This window comes from Culex pipiens, chromosome 1 (assembly GCF_016801865.2).
Source record: "Culex pipiens pallens isolate TS chromosome 1, TS_CPP_V2, whole genome shotgun sequence".
Lineage (NCBI taxonomy): Eukaryota > Metazoa > Arthropoda > Insecta > Diptera > Culicidae > Culex > Culex pipiens.
Window position 1 is genome coordinate 111,000,993 of NC_068937.1, and position 17,213 is coordinate 111,018,205.

Below are 17,213 nucleotides of genomic sequence, written 5' to 3' on the forward strand. Positions count from 1 at the left end.
AACGTATGAAAATTTCCCAACAATGAACTTCATTATAAATGCCACATCAATCCAAGCAAGCGCTGCTTCTGTTTGTTCATTTCCCCAAACCACTCCGGTTCCGCATCGCCAAGCCAACTAGACCAGGAAAAACCCTCCGATATCGAATTTCCCACCGGCAGCTAACATTTGACATGCTCCATGGCTTAGACAGAAAAAAAACTGATAATCCCATTTGTTTATCCCGCGGATTCAATTTCTTTCGTTTGGTAGAGTAGACAGGCTCGACGATGATGAATTTTTGATTCTGTTTATTGTCTCCGGTCTATCTATCATAGATTACACTTTTTGCTAGACTAAAACTAACGCTTGAACGATTTTGGTTTGCCTTGTTTGGTTTTAGTTTCTTCTCGTTAAAGCTATCAAAGTAACACTATTTACAGCTGGCAACACTTCTCCCTTTTACCAGTATCCCTTCTGGTCATAGTACGGATTCGGCGGTGGTCCATACTGGTCGTACTGCACTCCGTACGCCGGATAGGGCGGTGGCGGCGGAACCGCTGCCATGGCACTTCCAAACCCTCCCGAGTAACCACCAACCGAATCTTCCGGAAACTCCATCGAAACGTCCTTGAGCTTTTCCGCCGCCTCCTTGCTGACGCTCGCAGCTTCCTTCACAGCGGTTGCGTTCTCAATCTGGATCCGCTTGGATTTGTACCGTCGGTTCTGGAACCAGATCTTGACTTGGGTGGGCGTTAGCTTCAGCATTCCGGCGAGCGTTTCCCGTTCCGGAGCGGACAGGTAGCGCTGCTGCCGGAAGCGTCGCTCCAGTTCCAGCACTTGGCCCTGGGAGAACAGAATTCGGGGTTTCCGCTTGGCACGGAGCTTGCCGTTCTTGCGGAGTTCGCAACGGGACGAGGTGACCAGCTGGGAGTTGCACTCTTCTGAAAAAAAATGAAAAGAAAAATGAAGTTAGGTCACGAACTTCCGATTCTCAAAAAAAAAAACCCTCCGGAAACTCACTCTTCATCGCCTCTTCCTCTCCACTTGCGTTGTTCATCTGGCACAAGCTGTCCAACTCCTGTACATGTTCCGACGTGACCCGCGAGCTGCTCGAACTGCTCGGAGTGAAGGGCGTTTCGTCGTTGGACTTTCGGGTTGGGGTTTGTGGGGTTGAACTCCCGGAGGCGATACCCGCTTCCGCAGCCGACGGGTTAATCGAGCGGACCTCTTCGATGTGGAACAGACAATCCTTGGTGTCGACGATGACCCCCAGAGACATGGGGTCTATGTCGGACGATGACAACTGGTGTGTGCCGGGAATCGTTCCGGATGACAACATTGGGGATGAGGAGGAGGGGGAGGTAGAGGGCTGTGGATGTTGCTGCTGCTGATGGTGGTGGGGATGTAGGTGTTGGTTAGAGGGGTAAGAACTGTACGGTGGAAGGACCGCTGAAGGATGACCTCCGTGAGGGTGGTGGTAGTGGGGAGGATGAGTAGGCGTTGCAGGGGTATTATAATCGTAGCAGGCCGTTGGGGATGGGCTGTAGTTTGTGTAGTCGTGATGGTGGGACGAAGAGTGGGAGGCAGGTATGTAACCGTGGGGGATCATTTGGTAGGGGTCGTTGTGGGTGGGGTAGGTATTGTCATATCCGCTGTAGGTTAGGCCCAGGTGGGATGATGAGCTGTTGAGGATAATGAAATAAATATGAATGTTTTTAGTTTTTCAAAATTTATGAATTTTTCTGCGTCTATAATCAGGTCAATTTAAAATGTTCTGAATTTTCATCAAATTCTGAATATTCATTGAATTCCGAGGCAAAAAAAAATCAAAAAAAATTCTTCAATAGTTACATATTTCGGAAACAAATGATTACAACACAACTTGACTGCTATATTCAGAATTTTTGAACACTTTTTTCATTCAAATGTTGAAACTGAAACCATTGCCTGAAATTTTATACTGTTTTTTTTTGCCCAACCTAAAGTAAATATTTTCTTGAATTCATTTTTTTATGCGAAAGCAAAATTGAAATATTTAGTTTTTTTTTGCTAAGTTGGTAATACTCAGCTTGAAGTTTCAAATCTTTTTTACTAGCTCTCCCCTCCCCCTAGGCCTTTCAAACAGCCGAGGAACAAAACTATTTATTAAATCATTTTATTAATTTTTCTAGTATTTTTAGATAACTTTCATTTTGGTTTGTTTATTTTTTAAGGTATTTGGGTGAATTGTTTGCTAAAATTTTCTATTTTTATTTTCTATTTTATTTTCTATTTAATACAAAAAGGGGTCTCATCAAACATTTAACTTAAAAAAAATAATCTGAAAAGAACTTGCCTTAGGTTTTATTCACTTTTTTCATTTTGAAATTAGGAAAAAAAACATTAAGGATATTAAACCCTAAACTGATGTTGGACAAAGTTATCTTTCAACAATGTTTCCAAAAATAAATCTTTAGGCAGGATGATCCTTTATGCTACCGTAATTTTTTTCATTAAGGTTTGTATTTTTCACTAAAATTCGTGGAAATACAATGTCCCATCCCAGAGGGTCCCGGAGTACCAAACCTTCTTAGCATGGTGCTCCCAACGAATACAACCAAAATCTCGGAGCGTATGGTGGTGTGTCCCCACGCTTCTTCCTCCCCTGTCGATTCAGAATTGTGTTGTTGTTCGAACACTCAGTGCTCAAACTCAACCCAATTACGAGTCATCTCTGCGATACGGCTTTACGCAGTAGGCCTGGCCGCTTGAACGCTTGTGTTGTTTCAATGCATTCTAATGCAATGGCGCACTACAAATGTTAATAAATGACAAGAAGAGTGCTAGGCGTCATCTAACCTAAGGCACTCTCCAGGATCCCTTCGAAAGATTGGCTGCGCTAGGGTCTGATTAGATTAGATTAGATTAAGGTTTGTATTTTTCACTAAAGTTTGCATGGAGATTTAGTGCAGCTCGCCTCTTTTGCATATTTCATGCAACTTTTGGAGCGACAAACCGCACTAATTCCCCATAAAACACTCTGAAGAAGACCCAGTCGGCCCTGTCTAAACATCTTTGAAAAAAAAAAAATAATAATCGAATTGCACGTTTTTCTGGAAACCTCAAAGATCATGCTTCCCCTCGAATTGAGCCTGCACAGTCATATTTGTAAATTTGTGTAGTTCAGTTTAATCAAACGAATTTTTATTCTGTAACAAAAATAAATGGGTTGGGGAAACATTTTTCAAGCAACATTTTGCCTTCCTCACCTTACTGAGGAAAGGCTATAAAATCACTCGAAAAATAAACTTCTCAATTAGACCTCCTAGACCCACCTTCATGTATACCTATCGACTCAGAATCAAATTCTGAGCAAATGTCTGTGTGTGTGGTGGGATGTTGATCAAAAAATTGTCACTCGATTATCTCGACATTGGCTGAACCGATTTTGTCGGTTTTGGCGTCATTCGATCCGTCTAGGGGTCCCATAAGTCGCTATTAAAAATTATGTAGTTTATTTAAGTACTTCAAAAGTTATGCTAAAAAAACGATTTTAACAAAAGTCCGGAAGATTGTAAAAAGGGTCGTTTTTGTAAGAAAACCCGTCATGCTATACATTTTCAGAAAGGAATTTAAAAGACCTTTCCAACGCATCCAAGACATTGAAGATCTGACAAATCTATCAAAATTTATAAGCACTTAAGTGTTATTTATACGCTTTTTGGAGGCCGGATCTCAGATATGTTGATGAAAACGTTGTCCGAATCTCTCATGCGACCTATCGTTGGATAAGTATTCAAAAGAGCTTTCCAACGCGTCCAAAACATTGAAGATCTGACAACCCTATCAAAAGTTATAAGCACTTAAGTGTTATTTACCCACTTTTTCGAGGCCGGATCGCAGATATTTTGATGAAAACGTTGTCCAGATCTTATCATGCGACCTATCGTAGGATGGTTATTCAAAAGAACTCTCTAACGCGTCCAAAACATTGAAGATCTGACAACCGTATCAAAAGTTATAAGCACTTAAGTGTTATTTACGCAATTTTTGCATTTTGGATGGCACCCTTTAAATGTGAGGAAGGCGCCAACCACCTAAGGGTGGATTAAGTAACGTTTTTTTTATATTTTCAGGGGGTTCTGTAGGGACATCAATATAAAAATTGCTAGTAAAAAAAACATCAAGTCAAAATAACACAAATTTTACAGAAATTATGTCAGAATAATTTGAAAAAAATCTCTGACTACTGAGCCAAAAAACAACCAAATTGAGTAATAATATTCATGACTTTTTTCTAATTATCATGTCTTTTTGCTATCCCTGGTCTAAAATATCGAACTAAATGTATATTTTTTTTATCCTCTTGTGCTATGATTCGTCATATTTATAATAATGCATGTAAATCTATCAATTCCATGTATTTTCCTTGAAAATTTTGTTTTTTTTTCTAACTTTACGAATTGTTACGAACTGTTTACAAATATGAATTGTATTCAGTTGATACTGTAATTTTGGCAACTGAAATAATTTTAGTACTTTTTTGTCCGTCGACCCGTCGGTCATAGTCGGAAGGGAAACAATATTTAAAATTTCACCCGCTTTATGTAGCATAATAACATTTATGCTACTGCCAAAAAAGGGTGAATATCAATGAGTTTACTAAAATAATTGTTTGCCTAAAGTTGTACAACTTTTCCGATAAATTCAAAAATCTTTAAAAAATAAATAAAAATAAATTCTGCATTCATTGTCAATAAGAACTTTTCAAACTTTAACTAAAATTTGAACTTAAGTACTTCAGATAGGATGAAAGCCATAAACTTTAGAAAAATAAAAATTTATCACCTTGCTGTAATTGAAGTTGAAAAAACATCTTTTTTTTTGGTGCACAGTTTTTGAAACACAGTTTTTTGTTTTGCTCCTTCCCCTGGACATTGACCACATCCGAAGGACAAAAACTTAAAATAAAATTTGCTCTAGCATATTTCACTTAAAATTTAATTTGATAAATTTCCAATTTTTAAATCATTAAACCCGGTCTACACAAAAACCTTCCCATTGAATGCCAAAACTAAAAAAAAAAATAAAAAATAATTGTTTACCGTCATCTGGGGCGAATCGGGACTACAGTCTGAATAGGGACAGTAATGTATAGAGCACTTAAAGGTTTTAAATTTGGAAATGGATGTACACATTTTGTTGGTCTGAATCTGTGCTATTCCTAACCAACCAGAAAAATAAAAATATTTTCTCTAACATGGTTAAAACTGCTGTCCCAATTCACCCCATGTGTCCCAATTCGCCCCAGTTAACGGTACCTATATATTTTATTATTAATCATAATTAACATTGTGTTCAAGCTGGTTATCATGCAATGAAATAAATCATGTTTAGATGAAGTTTTATAAATATTTATACATTTTAAATCAAACAGCTTTAAAATATATTCAGTTACTATGCCATATAAAGACGAATGGAATAATGTTTTATGCAACGAGTTACAAAAAGAAACATGGTTTTATTTCCCAACAAGGCTAAAAAACTACAATTTCTTATACCCCGTTCGCACGGGCGAGTTATAGCCGGTTATAAGACCAAAAGTGGTTATAAGTCTTAAAACCGGCTATAACTCTGGTTTTGCCCATACAACGAACTGTCAGATTAAAACTGGTTATAAAAGTTATAACCAGGTTAAAACTGCTCGAAAAGGGAACTCGACTACTTGAAAACTCATAGTAGTCTTTGGAAAACTTGCAAAACTTTTGACATTGACAGGAAAAAAAAACTTTTTGCGTACTGGCGCGTCCCAATTCCACGGAGCGGACAAGGCACCGTGAAAAAAAATACCCGGAACTGGAACAAATGGAGAACAACCACCACCGGAAGGAATCCAGGATTTTGTTTTAAATTTTAGTTGAAATAATAGAAACTGGTAATTTTTAATTTTCAGTTAAAACAATATTGCATTCCCCTGGCCGAGTACTCCTTAGCCGACTGCAAGTGCAACCTCGGATTCAGTGCTGAACCGCTTAGACCCATCGCTAAACGGCGTTCCAAACGACCCTGAGCCGATAGACAGTTGGAGGTTTGCTGACGACAGCGAGGGTTGTGGCGGTCTAAATGAAACCCCTATTGTTCTGCAGGGTCGGCATGCGCTCAGGCAGGAAATCATCTCCGGAAGCACCTTCAGCCGTCTCGTTCTGCTGCTCGGTGGTGGACCTTTAACTCGCCGGCGTGCCAACGTCGTTGTAGTCTTTGCTGACCCCTTGGGCCGTTTCTGGCCACGATGTTGAGTGGAAGAACCACGAGTGAGCCCCCGGTGATGCCGGAGTATCCGAATCGCGGGGTTCTGAAGTTCCTGGATGACTCGCTTCACCCAGGCTCGTTGAGCTGTAGTCGAATCTATGACGGTTCTCGTGTCTTATCGCACTTCAGTTCACCGGGATCAAAACCAGAGCCTCAACCCACGATCCGCTGATCCGGCGAATCCCATCAGCTCGTTCTGCAACAATTCGTGCCCTCTGCCTCAGCCTCGACGTCGATCAGCTTCAAGCAAAGTACACCATCGATTTAATCGACTCTGCACCAATCCCAATGTCAAGCTTTCCCTTCGGGGCAACCCGAAATCTGTATTCCGACCGAGGCGCCCTTAGACTACAGCATGGAAGGTGTCGTTGTGCGGAAGCCCAAATGGACCATGAGCATCTGCGGTGACATTTCCACATCCAGAACCTTCTCACCGACATTTCCATTTCTAGAACCTTCTCACCATCAACACCCACATGGGCTCAACCTGTGGTTATCTGGATAACATCCTAGTCGGAGGTCGGACCGGAACACCATGCAGGAGATCGTCGACCGGTCTTAAGAAGTTCTACAGCTCACTTTAAAGTTAGTCGAGACCGGCACGGAAACGGATTCAGTTTGCAAGCAACTTATGAGTTACGTACATGAAGGCTGGTCAAACAAAAAGGACTTCCATTCCCAGCATTTCTACCTTCACCGAGGCGGACTGTCTGCAGTTTCCGGGTGTCTTACTTACGGTTGGTCATCCTTTTGTAGTTCCACAAACGCGTCTCCCAACTGCTGCGCAAGGGTCACCCTGGTATCGTGAAGATGAGGACGATAGTCTGAAACTACGCGTATTGGCCTGCACAGCACCGCGCAGCTTGTCCGCACCTGTACTGACTGCGCATCGGTTGCCAAAACAAACGACATATCAACTCTTGAGTATTGGCCAATACCGAAGAAAGAGTGCATATCACTGAAGAAAATCACAGCGAGGGGGGAAGCTCTCGGCCGGGCCAGGCAGAAGCTTCCACACATACACCGGCTTAAGTACTCCTGGGCAGACCACTCCGGAAATCGCTCAACCTGCTCAAGCAGCAAGCAGGAGAACCAGAGTCGAAGTGTTCATGCCTAACAGCCCTGCATCTAAGGTCAGGTCATCACTGTCGGGTTCAACTGTGACCATTCTACGCAGTTGACCACTCTGACCACGGCTGCACGCAATCTAAAGCTGCTGATCCGATAATCCTGATTTTTAGATTTAAGTTATTAAAGCCCTTGTACCTGCAGATCGAAACGGTCGATTCTGCGTTTTTCAGGCAATTCATATATAGTGTAATTGTAATAAATTTAGTCAACTTGGTTAAATGCTCGAGCGTGTTGGACAGGTCATCTACAACGTTCGGCTGCCGGACTAAGCAGAACCTGGTCCGATCGCAATGTAACCAGATAAAACAGCGGTTTGAGCCGAACAGCGAAGCTGTCCCAGTCGGTGCTGATTCCGCTCGACATCCTGCACTGAAAACAAGCTGCTCGTGACGTCACTGATGCTCACCCGGTACTGGTTCCACAACAAGCGAGGAACCCTACTTGCTAAAAAACTCCGCCCTGAAAACGCCCAACAGTACCAAGGAGCTGTTGGAAGAACGTCCCTACTCACGACTCATCTGCAGATACCTGTCAGCTTGATAGACCTGAACCGCGTCGGGAGTACGAGTGGAGATTCATTTTGGTTCGACCTTTTTTAGTTGAAGCACTCGTTTTGTAATTTGTTTAGTAAAATTTTAATTTGTTGGCGGCGTACTACATATTTTTTTATTCGAGAAACCAATTGAAAAAAAAACAAATTGTTCGCTCTAAACCATTTACCTTGGCCTTGCAAGGTTCTTACGCGAAACTATGTGTCCGAAAGTTTCAAGAAGGCATGATCAGACAAATCTTATATCGAATAATGCCACCGGGCAGACTGGGACCGAACCCAGGTCAACCAGGTCTCATCTCGGTAAAGTGAGTTATGTACTCCAGTTTGGTCTACATCGGGGGTTCGTTGTTTCCCTGATTATTCAGTGAACAAAGTCCGCATCTGAATCCATCTCCTGCCACTTCATCTCTGTATGTTACGCTTCAGCTTTGAGGAATTATCCTTCTTCTTTTATTCCTCACATTTTTTGTAATGATTTTCCTATTCTTAGAATGTACTGACATCCAGTACCAACCCACCAGAGTCGAAGCCAGGTGTCGAAATGGGGGATACCGAACAGAATTCCCCCACACATAATGGGGAGGCCACGCCGGGGTTTAACGGTACGACTTCTGGTAACGAGCACCGGCATCGGGACCTTCGAACTTCTTCGGTTTGCAACGACGCGGGTCAGCAACCAGCTGGTTTCGGTCGTACTGAGTCAGGATGGTAATGAGTGCCTTCAAAGACGTCTCATCGACGTACTTCTTATAAACGAATCCAGGGCCTATGAGATGGCCTGGCGGATGTCGTAGAACTGAACGACATGACAACCACCGCAAACCAAGTTACGGATGTACACGCCGGTGAACTTTTCCTTGACAAGCTGCTGCAGCGGCTCCTGCAGATTATACTGGAGAATCTTGGGTTCGATCTGGTCCAGCGGGTGTCCGTTCACGTAGAGCGGATCGGTGTTCACGGGACGACGTTGACGGGTTCCTTGCGTGCTGTGGGCATGTTTAGATTAGTAAACTACAAACTAAAAACGATGGTCAGCTTGGTCATAACTATCGAGATTACAGCTTGTGGGTCCAAACAGAACACCGAATTGTATTTAACCGTTTTGGGAAGGGTAATTTAAGGCCTCTTGGGAGTCTTTCGATTTCCGGTTCCAGCTCGCTGTAGTACAACACGGGGTACGGAAGCATTCCGGCAAAATTCATCGGAATCGCTAAAAAGAGACTAATTAACACAAAAATCTTACGAACAATTTACATACAACCAATCGACCTTTTTCCGTTGCGTCCGTTTGCTTCTGAGAGCAAAACGAAACTATTGGCACTACGCCCCCCGGGGCATGGCCTTCCTCTAACGTGGGATTTCTGCTCCAGCGCCTCTGACGAGGCAGGAGAAACCGGGACCGACGTTTTACTTCACCATCCGATAGAAGCTCAGTGGATAAGGCGGGAATCGAACCCGCGTCTCATAGCATCATCGGGATCGGCAGCCGAAGCCGCTACCCCTACGCCACGAGACCCACTTCTGAGAGCACTTCACTCAAATGTATCCAAGGGAAGCGGTCTGGATTGGCGTACACAGTTACGTAAGAGCCGCGTCCGCTTCCGGAATAAGATAATGTCCGGTGGTCGGGTTCTCAACACGGCCATTGGCACGAACGCCGAAACAAATCAAACCGAGCAAATATACCAAACAGAACACATCACAGCCTACTATAATCTGTCAAAATAGTAAAAACCGTTAAAACCATTCGCGCCCGTGCGAACGGTATGGTTTTAACTTGGTTATAACTTATAACCATTTCGTTAAAACCGGCTATAACTCGCCCGTGCGAACGGGGTATTAGACCAGTTGAATAACTATTCAATATATTGCTCTTGATATAAAATTAATTCAACTTTTTTGTTTTATACACAATTGTACTTTAGTTATAAAATTTTTGTTTTGTCTCACAAATTCTTCAATTCTTATTTTATATATATATATATATATTTTTGATTCAACTTCAACCTTGTTAGTAAAAATTTAAGCAAAAGTAATATATTTTTACTTTTTATTTGTTTTGAATGCATTACAATTTATAGAAATTTATTTAATTAACTTTAAGATTATAGAACGTTAATGTATCGACATCATTTGAAACATTTATATTCAAATTATCATATAGAAAATTCCATATCCGTTTTGAAACACACCTTTCCATCTGACATCCGAGGTAATCCGCTTCCGCTGCCGCCGCCGCCGCTGCATTCTGGCCCACCAAATTCAGGATATCCTTCACGGAAAAGGGCGTATTATTGTTCGACTCACTACTTCCGGACGACACTTCCGAGTGTGTCTGCACGACCACATCGTAGTAGCCCTGTTGCAGCATCCTGCGCCCCGGCGGCTTGACTCCCCGATCTCAATCCTTTCGTCACACTTCAATCCAAGTAGGCGCCCCGACGATGTGTCAATTTTGATTGATCACAACCCTTTCTTCTGCCACGTCAAGTGTGCGAGCTGTCACTTCACTTTCACTCAGTACCAATTGAGGTTAGTTTGGGGGGGTATGTAATCCTTAGGAATTTCACTTTCACTTCCGTTTCAAGAGATTATTTTCCCAAAAGCAAGGAATTCGCGCACAACCGCGTCCATCCGATGGAAGCTCCTCCAAAAGACTGAAAACCCTGCTCTGGAAAACGGTTCCCGAAGCGCATTCCTCTGGACCGCAGCCTCCTCCGATGCCGTCAATTTGTCGGGTTTCATGCTGCTTTTCCTCCTTCGACCCACAATCCCATAAGCCACTTGAGCGCGACCAGTTGGAAAATTGAGCAATTAGGAGGCGGAACAGAGACCGCAATAGCATATGCAAAGCACTCCGTCTCTCTTGCACTTATAGCAGAAGGGACGGAGTCTTCTGGTGGCGCCCCGAAACCAGAAATAAAGACCAGCCGCACCCAGTAGCAGCAGCAGTCGGCCACTTGAGAGTGATCGCAGTAACCAGAACTGTCATATGGACCAAAAAAAAAAGTCAAACTGACGGACGCGTTTGAAAGGCATCGTAATGGATGCTAATAAAACGATTTCATCGATGTTGCGACGATGACACACACGAGAGAGATGGTCATGTGTTGTTGTAATCGAGACCGCCACACGACACGACATGCGAAATGTAAACAACTGCAATTGATAGCTTGTGTTTTTAGGTGAAATCGATACGGAATGAAAGTATATCACATATGTGTCACTTGTGACAGAACGGTTTGGTTGGTGGTCCTTTTGGCCTAGATTCAGCTGATTAGTTCTGTTTTGAAAGTAATCCACAGTAGATTGTCTAGAGCTCTGAGATCACGGGTACATCTCAGTCTAAAATTCCATTCGCGAAAAAGCACGCAAATCAACACAAAAATGTGATCTTTCAATCATCTGTTTCACTCGGAATCGCTACGATAAAAAAACTATTTTTGAGAGTTTACTCTGATTCTTTTGATAAAATTAGTCATAATAGGCATAGATTACGAGGTAAAAATTTTGAATTGGAAACTAATCCTTTGCGAAATTTTCTGATCATTTCAATAAAAATATTTTAAACTATGAAATTAAGAAAATTTCCATTTTGTAGACCTTTTCAAAAATTTGGCAAATTTTAAAGTTTTGAAATTATTTTTAATGAAAAGAACAGAAAATTGCACAAAAGTTTCATGTTTAAAAATTGAAAATCGGACCAATACTTTCCCAAATATCGTCAGTTGAAAATTACAGACTTATCAGGCGACACATAAAAACATTCATTTTTATCGAATTTTTTGTAAGGCTGTATTTCAGAAACTAATTGCCCGATTTTCAAAGTCAATGAAAAAAAGATGTAAGAAATCTTTTCAGCTTTTCATTTTTTTTTTTTGCGATTGCTTTTCCATCAAGAAGTATTTAAAAAAAATATTTAAAAAAAAATTATTTCTCAAAGTAGTTATAACTTCACGCAGGAAAATGTTTTGAAGAATCAGCCTGTACGAGTTTAGAATCGACCAATTTTTGTTGAATATAACACAGTCCAACAAGATTTTGTCTCTGAGACGAGTATATGTGTTCCTAGTAGATTTTTGCCTGCTGAATCCGCATCCGGGTCAAGAATTGTTCCAAATGGTCCTAATTTTGAGATACACCCGTTTAAAATGTTAGTTTAGGCCAAAATTAGCTGCTTTGTTGACTATTTTACAAAAGAACTATTGAATAAACAAATAAACCAATACATGTATCTTAAAGTTCACGTTCTCCTCTTTCTGAAACACCCCTGGTTTTTAAAATTTGATTGTTTCTACGCATATTTATAGCCATTTTAAAATTATATTTTCAGTTGGTTCTCATTCAAGTTTTTCCAACTTGCATGCAAGTCAAAATCTAATTTTAGAATGGCTATAAATATGCGTAGAAACAATCAAATTTTAAAAACCAGGAGTGTTTCAGAAAGAGGAGAACGTGAACTTTAAGATACATGTATTGGTTTATTTGTTTATTCTATAGTTCTTTTGTAAAATAGTCAACAAAGCTGCTAATTTTGGCCTAAACTAACATTTTAAACGGGTATATCTCAAAATTAGGACCATTTGGAACAATTCTTGACCCGGATGCGGATTCAGCAGGCAAAAATCTACTAGGAACACATATTCTCGTCTCAGAGACAAGAAACATTTGATTTTTTGATGAAAAAATTGCGTTGAAAAAAACCTTGATTTTCTCAATTCGCCAAAAGTTGTTTCTTGTTTTGAAAAAGCTGCTTTGATGATTAGCGTTGATTCAACAAAAATCAAACGAGCCTTATTTTTCTGCGTGTTGAAAACGGTACATTTTATCAAGACAAATTCAAGTTTGTTTCAAATTCAGTTTGTTTCAAAAAAAATTACATTTGTATTTTTATTTCGATTTTTCGACATTTTCCAAAAAAAATCATATCTCCAAAATAGAGCATTGATTATTCTATTAGAAAATGAACTAACTTATATATGCCACCTTTGTCTCATAACTGTGGGGTGACATTAAGATGAAACAAAATAATTTTTCAGGTATTCAAAAGGCCTTTAATTTTATATCACATGACTTAAGGGGTAAAAAATCTCAAAAAATCATATTTCCAATTATTAATTAAATCATTTCAAAAGATGATTTTCTGTCATTCCTGATGGTTTCATAATGATATTTCATGATTTAAGTGAGTCGGAGACGATTTAAGTTTAAAGTTTTGCGATGCGCAAAGCTAACCATCAAACTTTGTGAGAAATACGTCAAAACACCGAGTTGGTTTGCGGGTGCCACGATATCTCGAGATTGGGTGGACCAAATTATCTGAATTTTGAAATGAAGACTCTCAAGACATATCCCGTATGCATGACGAAGCCCGATTTTGAAAGTTAGGTTTTTAAAAAAATACAAAAAATCAAGACTGTTGATTTCATGCATACGGGGCCCGTTTAGTGAGTATTCACCAAAAATTTTAGCCGATTTGGTCGACGCAGTGTTGAGATATCGTGGAACCCGTTTTTTGAAACTGCTAACTTCAAATAGCTATATCTCGGCAATGGAACATCCAAATGTCTTCATATTTATTTTGTTAATAGATGAAAATGTTTATTTTAATGCCCTGAAAACAAATTAAAAAAAAGTGTGTGCTCATACCAAAACTTGACATTTTTGCCAATTAACATGCATGTAATCCCTTTTATCGGGATATCCGAAGTCCCAGCTCTACTAAACCGGATTTAGCACCATTACGCACTATGACTCAGTAGATGTCTAGTTTTGTTGACTAAATCATATAAAAAAAATCGAAAATTATAAATTACGAATTTTGTTAAATTAACATTTAGTGATATCCGTCTAACTATTTTTGATGAAGAGTCCTAATCATAACCTACAACCTTGTCGAAGACACTAAATCGAATCAAAAATCCTTTCTCGAGATACAGAATTTCGTACATTTACCTACCAATTTTATGAGGCCAGCCCCCAAAATTGTGTGCTGGAAAAAAATAATGATGCAAAATCAAATCGCGTACTCAGAATTCCGAAAAAACGTATTTTTCATCGAAAAAAACACTAAAAAGTTTAAAAAACTACCATTTTCCGTTACTCAACTGTACAAATTTTGGAATATGTAATTTGTTCTTTGACCCAGTAGGGTAGGTAATTTTTTCATTTAGTACAAAAATTTTCATTTTAACATTTCTTGTTTTTTCTAACTTTTCAGGGTTATTTTAGAGTGTAACAATCTTCTACAAAGTTGTAGAGTAAACAAGTACCAAAACGTATTTTTTATTTTTTACATTGAGTGAACTTGTTTTTGTTTATTCAAGGTCTAACATTGCAACACATTTTTCTAGAAACGTCAAAAAGCGATTTGCGACAAGTTAGCACGCCAGCGTTGATACTCCGTTTTGATCACAGAGTTAAAAAAAAATAACTAAATTGATTCAAAATGTTGAAAAAAATGTCGTACAAAATAACAAGTTGCCATCTTTGTTGATTTTCTCATACTTTGATTTTTTTTTAAAACTATTTCCAAAGAACTTTCCCTACGTTCCAGTAATCTGTCACCACGCTGAAAAGGGGTTCAACCCACTTTTCCAGCTTAAATTACCTTCAATCAACAGCACATCATCCTCGATTTCTCAGTGCCGTCAAAACAAGACCACTTGAACGTTTGACCCTCCCGAAAAAAAAACAACCCTGACGACGACAAAGTCGACCATAGGCAAAACATTGCACGAAGCGTCAAATTACCGTAAAAAAGTACATTTAGAAACTAAAACGCTACAAATTTTCCCGACCATATCCCGCAGGACATCGCGTCAACCCTCGTCGTCGTCGCAAACTTTCGTCTAGACACACACGCAGTTTTACATGAAATATTTCCGTGTCGTCGTAAAACTGTTCCCGCGCCATGTAGGACACTGCTTGGTTGTTGAAATTTGAAGCTCAAAGCAGTCCTTGTTTTTGCTGCTAGGATCAGTTTCTTGCGGTGAGGGGCGAGACTCTGTCTTGGAGGTCCTTCAGGTTCTTCGGCCTAAGGGCTATAAACAAATCATAGCTCAGACCTAGCGCCAGTCCAGCCAGACAAACAAATCAAACAAATTGGACAATTTCCATTGCTAGCAGATGTTGGGTTTGGCGACACTGGTTTGGAAGGATTTAGGGAAAATCTCGACAAACATTTCAAATGGTTCTAACAATTTAATTCAGTCAATTTTATCCTCACATTTTCAAGAGAAATTCAATTCAGAGAAAATTAAAATTTTGTAAGATAAATTGTATACTTATGAAAAGTTATTCAACAAATTCTTCATGCCATAAATAAACCTGCCCCGCCAGAGGAAAACCCGTAAAACTGAAAGCAAACCTCTTTATGACTCTATCCCGGTCGTTGGTTGGTCGGCTGCTTGTCGGTTGAACAGGTTGGTTCAAGGCGGATTGGGGGGTGGAGCCAGACCGATGTTTTCCAGAGCACGCAGTTGGCCGTGCGGAAGGTACAAAGCTAGGGATGACGACATCGGCAGCCGGCAGGGAAAACACTGCTACTGCGCAGTGCGGCTTGCTTTGTGTGTTCTGCGTGGGAGCCATGGGAAATTTGTTGAATTAGTTTACCAAAATGATTCTTTTCTTCAAGTTGTATTGCAGGATTTTAAAACTTTTTTTACTTGCTTCAACATCTTGAAAGAGAATGCTGAAGGCATATAATGGTTATTTTATACATTTTTAAAATATTTTTTAAAACATATTATATGTTGCGTTCAAAGAAAAAGTTCAAAAGGTCACAAACACTAGTTTTAAGTGAGATTTTTTTATAGGTTTTTAGTACCTTAAATCCATAAATCACTAAATTTAAATTTCATATAGGTATAATATATATATTATAATAATATTTAAAAATATTAACCTTTAGAACGTTATATCGATCTTCGGCAAAGCTGTAGGGATTAATGTGAATGTTTGTGGAAATGAAGGTACAGACATTTTTTCAGGCTTTGAATAAATATTTTTCACACTTACGCAAAATAATATTTTTCTTTTGAAAATGTATATTTTGAGGTACAAAAATAGATGGGTAATTCTCTACCAACTCACACGAAATCGAGGAAAAGTTGCCCCGATCTCTCTTCGATTTGCGTGAAACTTTGTCCTAAGGGGTAATTTTTATCCCTGATTACAAATCCAAGGTCCGTTTTTTGATATCCCGTGATGAAAGGGCGGTAAGATCCCTTCAATTTTTTTAACATGCGCAAAAAGAAGTGCTTTTTTGTAATATGGCGATAACTCGTGATGATTGTAAGAAAAACCCTTATGTTTATCCATCAACATTTTTGTAATTGACTGCTCTACAACTTTGCAGAACATTGTTACACTTGAAAAAGTAACCCTTCAAAATTAGAAAAAAAACGTTACTAAATCCACCCTTAGGTGGTTGGCGCCTTCCTCACATTTAAAGGGTGCCAGCCAAAATGCAAAAAGTGCGTAAATAACACTTAAGTGCTTATAACTTTTGATAGATTTGTCAGATCTTCAATGTCTTGGACGCGTTGGAAAGGTCTTTTAAATTCCTTTCTGAAAATGACGGGTTTTCTTACAAAAACCACCCTTTTTACAATCTTCCGGACTTTTGTTAAAATCGTTTTTTTAGCATAACTTTTGAAGTACTTAACTAAACTGCATAATTTTTAAAAGCGACTTATGGGACCCCAAGACGGATCGAATGACGCCAAAACGAACAAAATCGGTTCGGCCAATGTCGAGATAATCGAGTGACAATTTTTTGATCAACATCCCACCACACACACAGACATTTGCTCAGAATTTGATTCTGAGTCGATAGGTATAAATGAAGGTGGGTCTAGAAGGTCTAATTGAGAAGTTAATTTTTCGAGTGATTTTATAGCCTTTCCTCAGTAACGTGAGGAAGGCAAAACGCGAAATTTTAAAATGATTTTTTTTGTTCTAAATGAAAGAATTGCCCTTCTGGGTTAATGTGGATTCGAAAAGTACATTAAATTTTCCATAAAATGTTCCAAAAAAATATACAGTTGAGTAACGGAAGATGGCAGAGTTTTTAAAGCTTTTTAAATAATTTTTCCGATGAAAAATACTGAGAACGTCATCAAATCTGGCGTCTAATTTTACATAAAAGTACCTTTTACACCGAATTTCTATCTCATCACTAGGGTTAGTGAAATTTCACAATTTCGCAGACAGCGTGAAATCCGCGAAATTCGGCATTTTCCGTGAAATCCCGTAA

General features: G+C 39.6%; 1 protein-coding gene and 1 pseudogene across 2 annotated transcripts in view; both read right to left on the reverse strand.

Annotated features, from left to right (window-relative positions):
• Positions 1-275: 275 nt before the first annotated feature.
• LOC120417218 (muscle-specific homeobox protein tinman) overlaps positions 276-17,213 on the reverse strand; it is a 31,687-nt gene continuing 14,749 nt past the window's right edge. Inside the window, exons 1-3 of one of the 2 annotated variants that reach the window (XM_039579178.2) lie at positions 10,147-10,465; positions 1,003-1,664; positions 276-923 (exon numbers count right to left, since the gene is read on the reverse strand). In XM_039579178.2, coding sequence (XP_039435112.1) covers positions 442-923; positions 1,003-1,664; positions 10,147-10,325 — 1,323 coding nt within the window. In that variant the 5' untranslated portion in view covers positions 10,326-10,465 and the 3' untranslated portion in view covers positions 276-441. Of the gene's footprint in view, positions 924-1,002; positions 1,665-10,146; positions 10,466-17,213 lie in introns of those variants that run through there. The other variant, XM_039579179.2, reaches the window with a different exon arrangement.
• Positions 7,233-8,954, reverse strand: LOC120417193 (40S ribosomal protein S16-like; annotated as a pseudogene).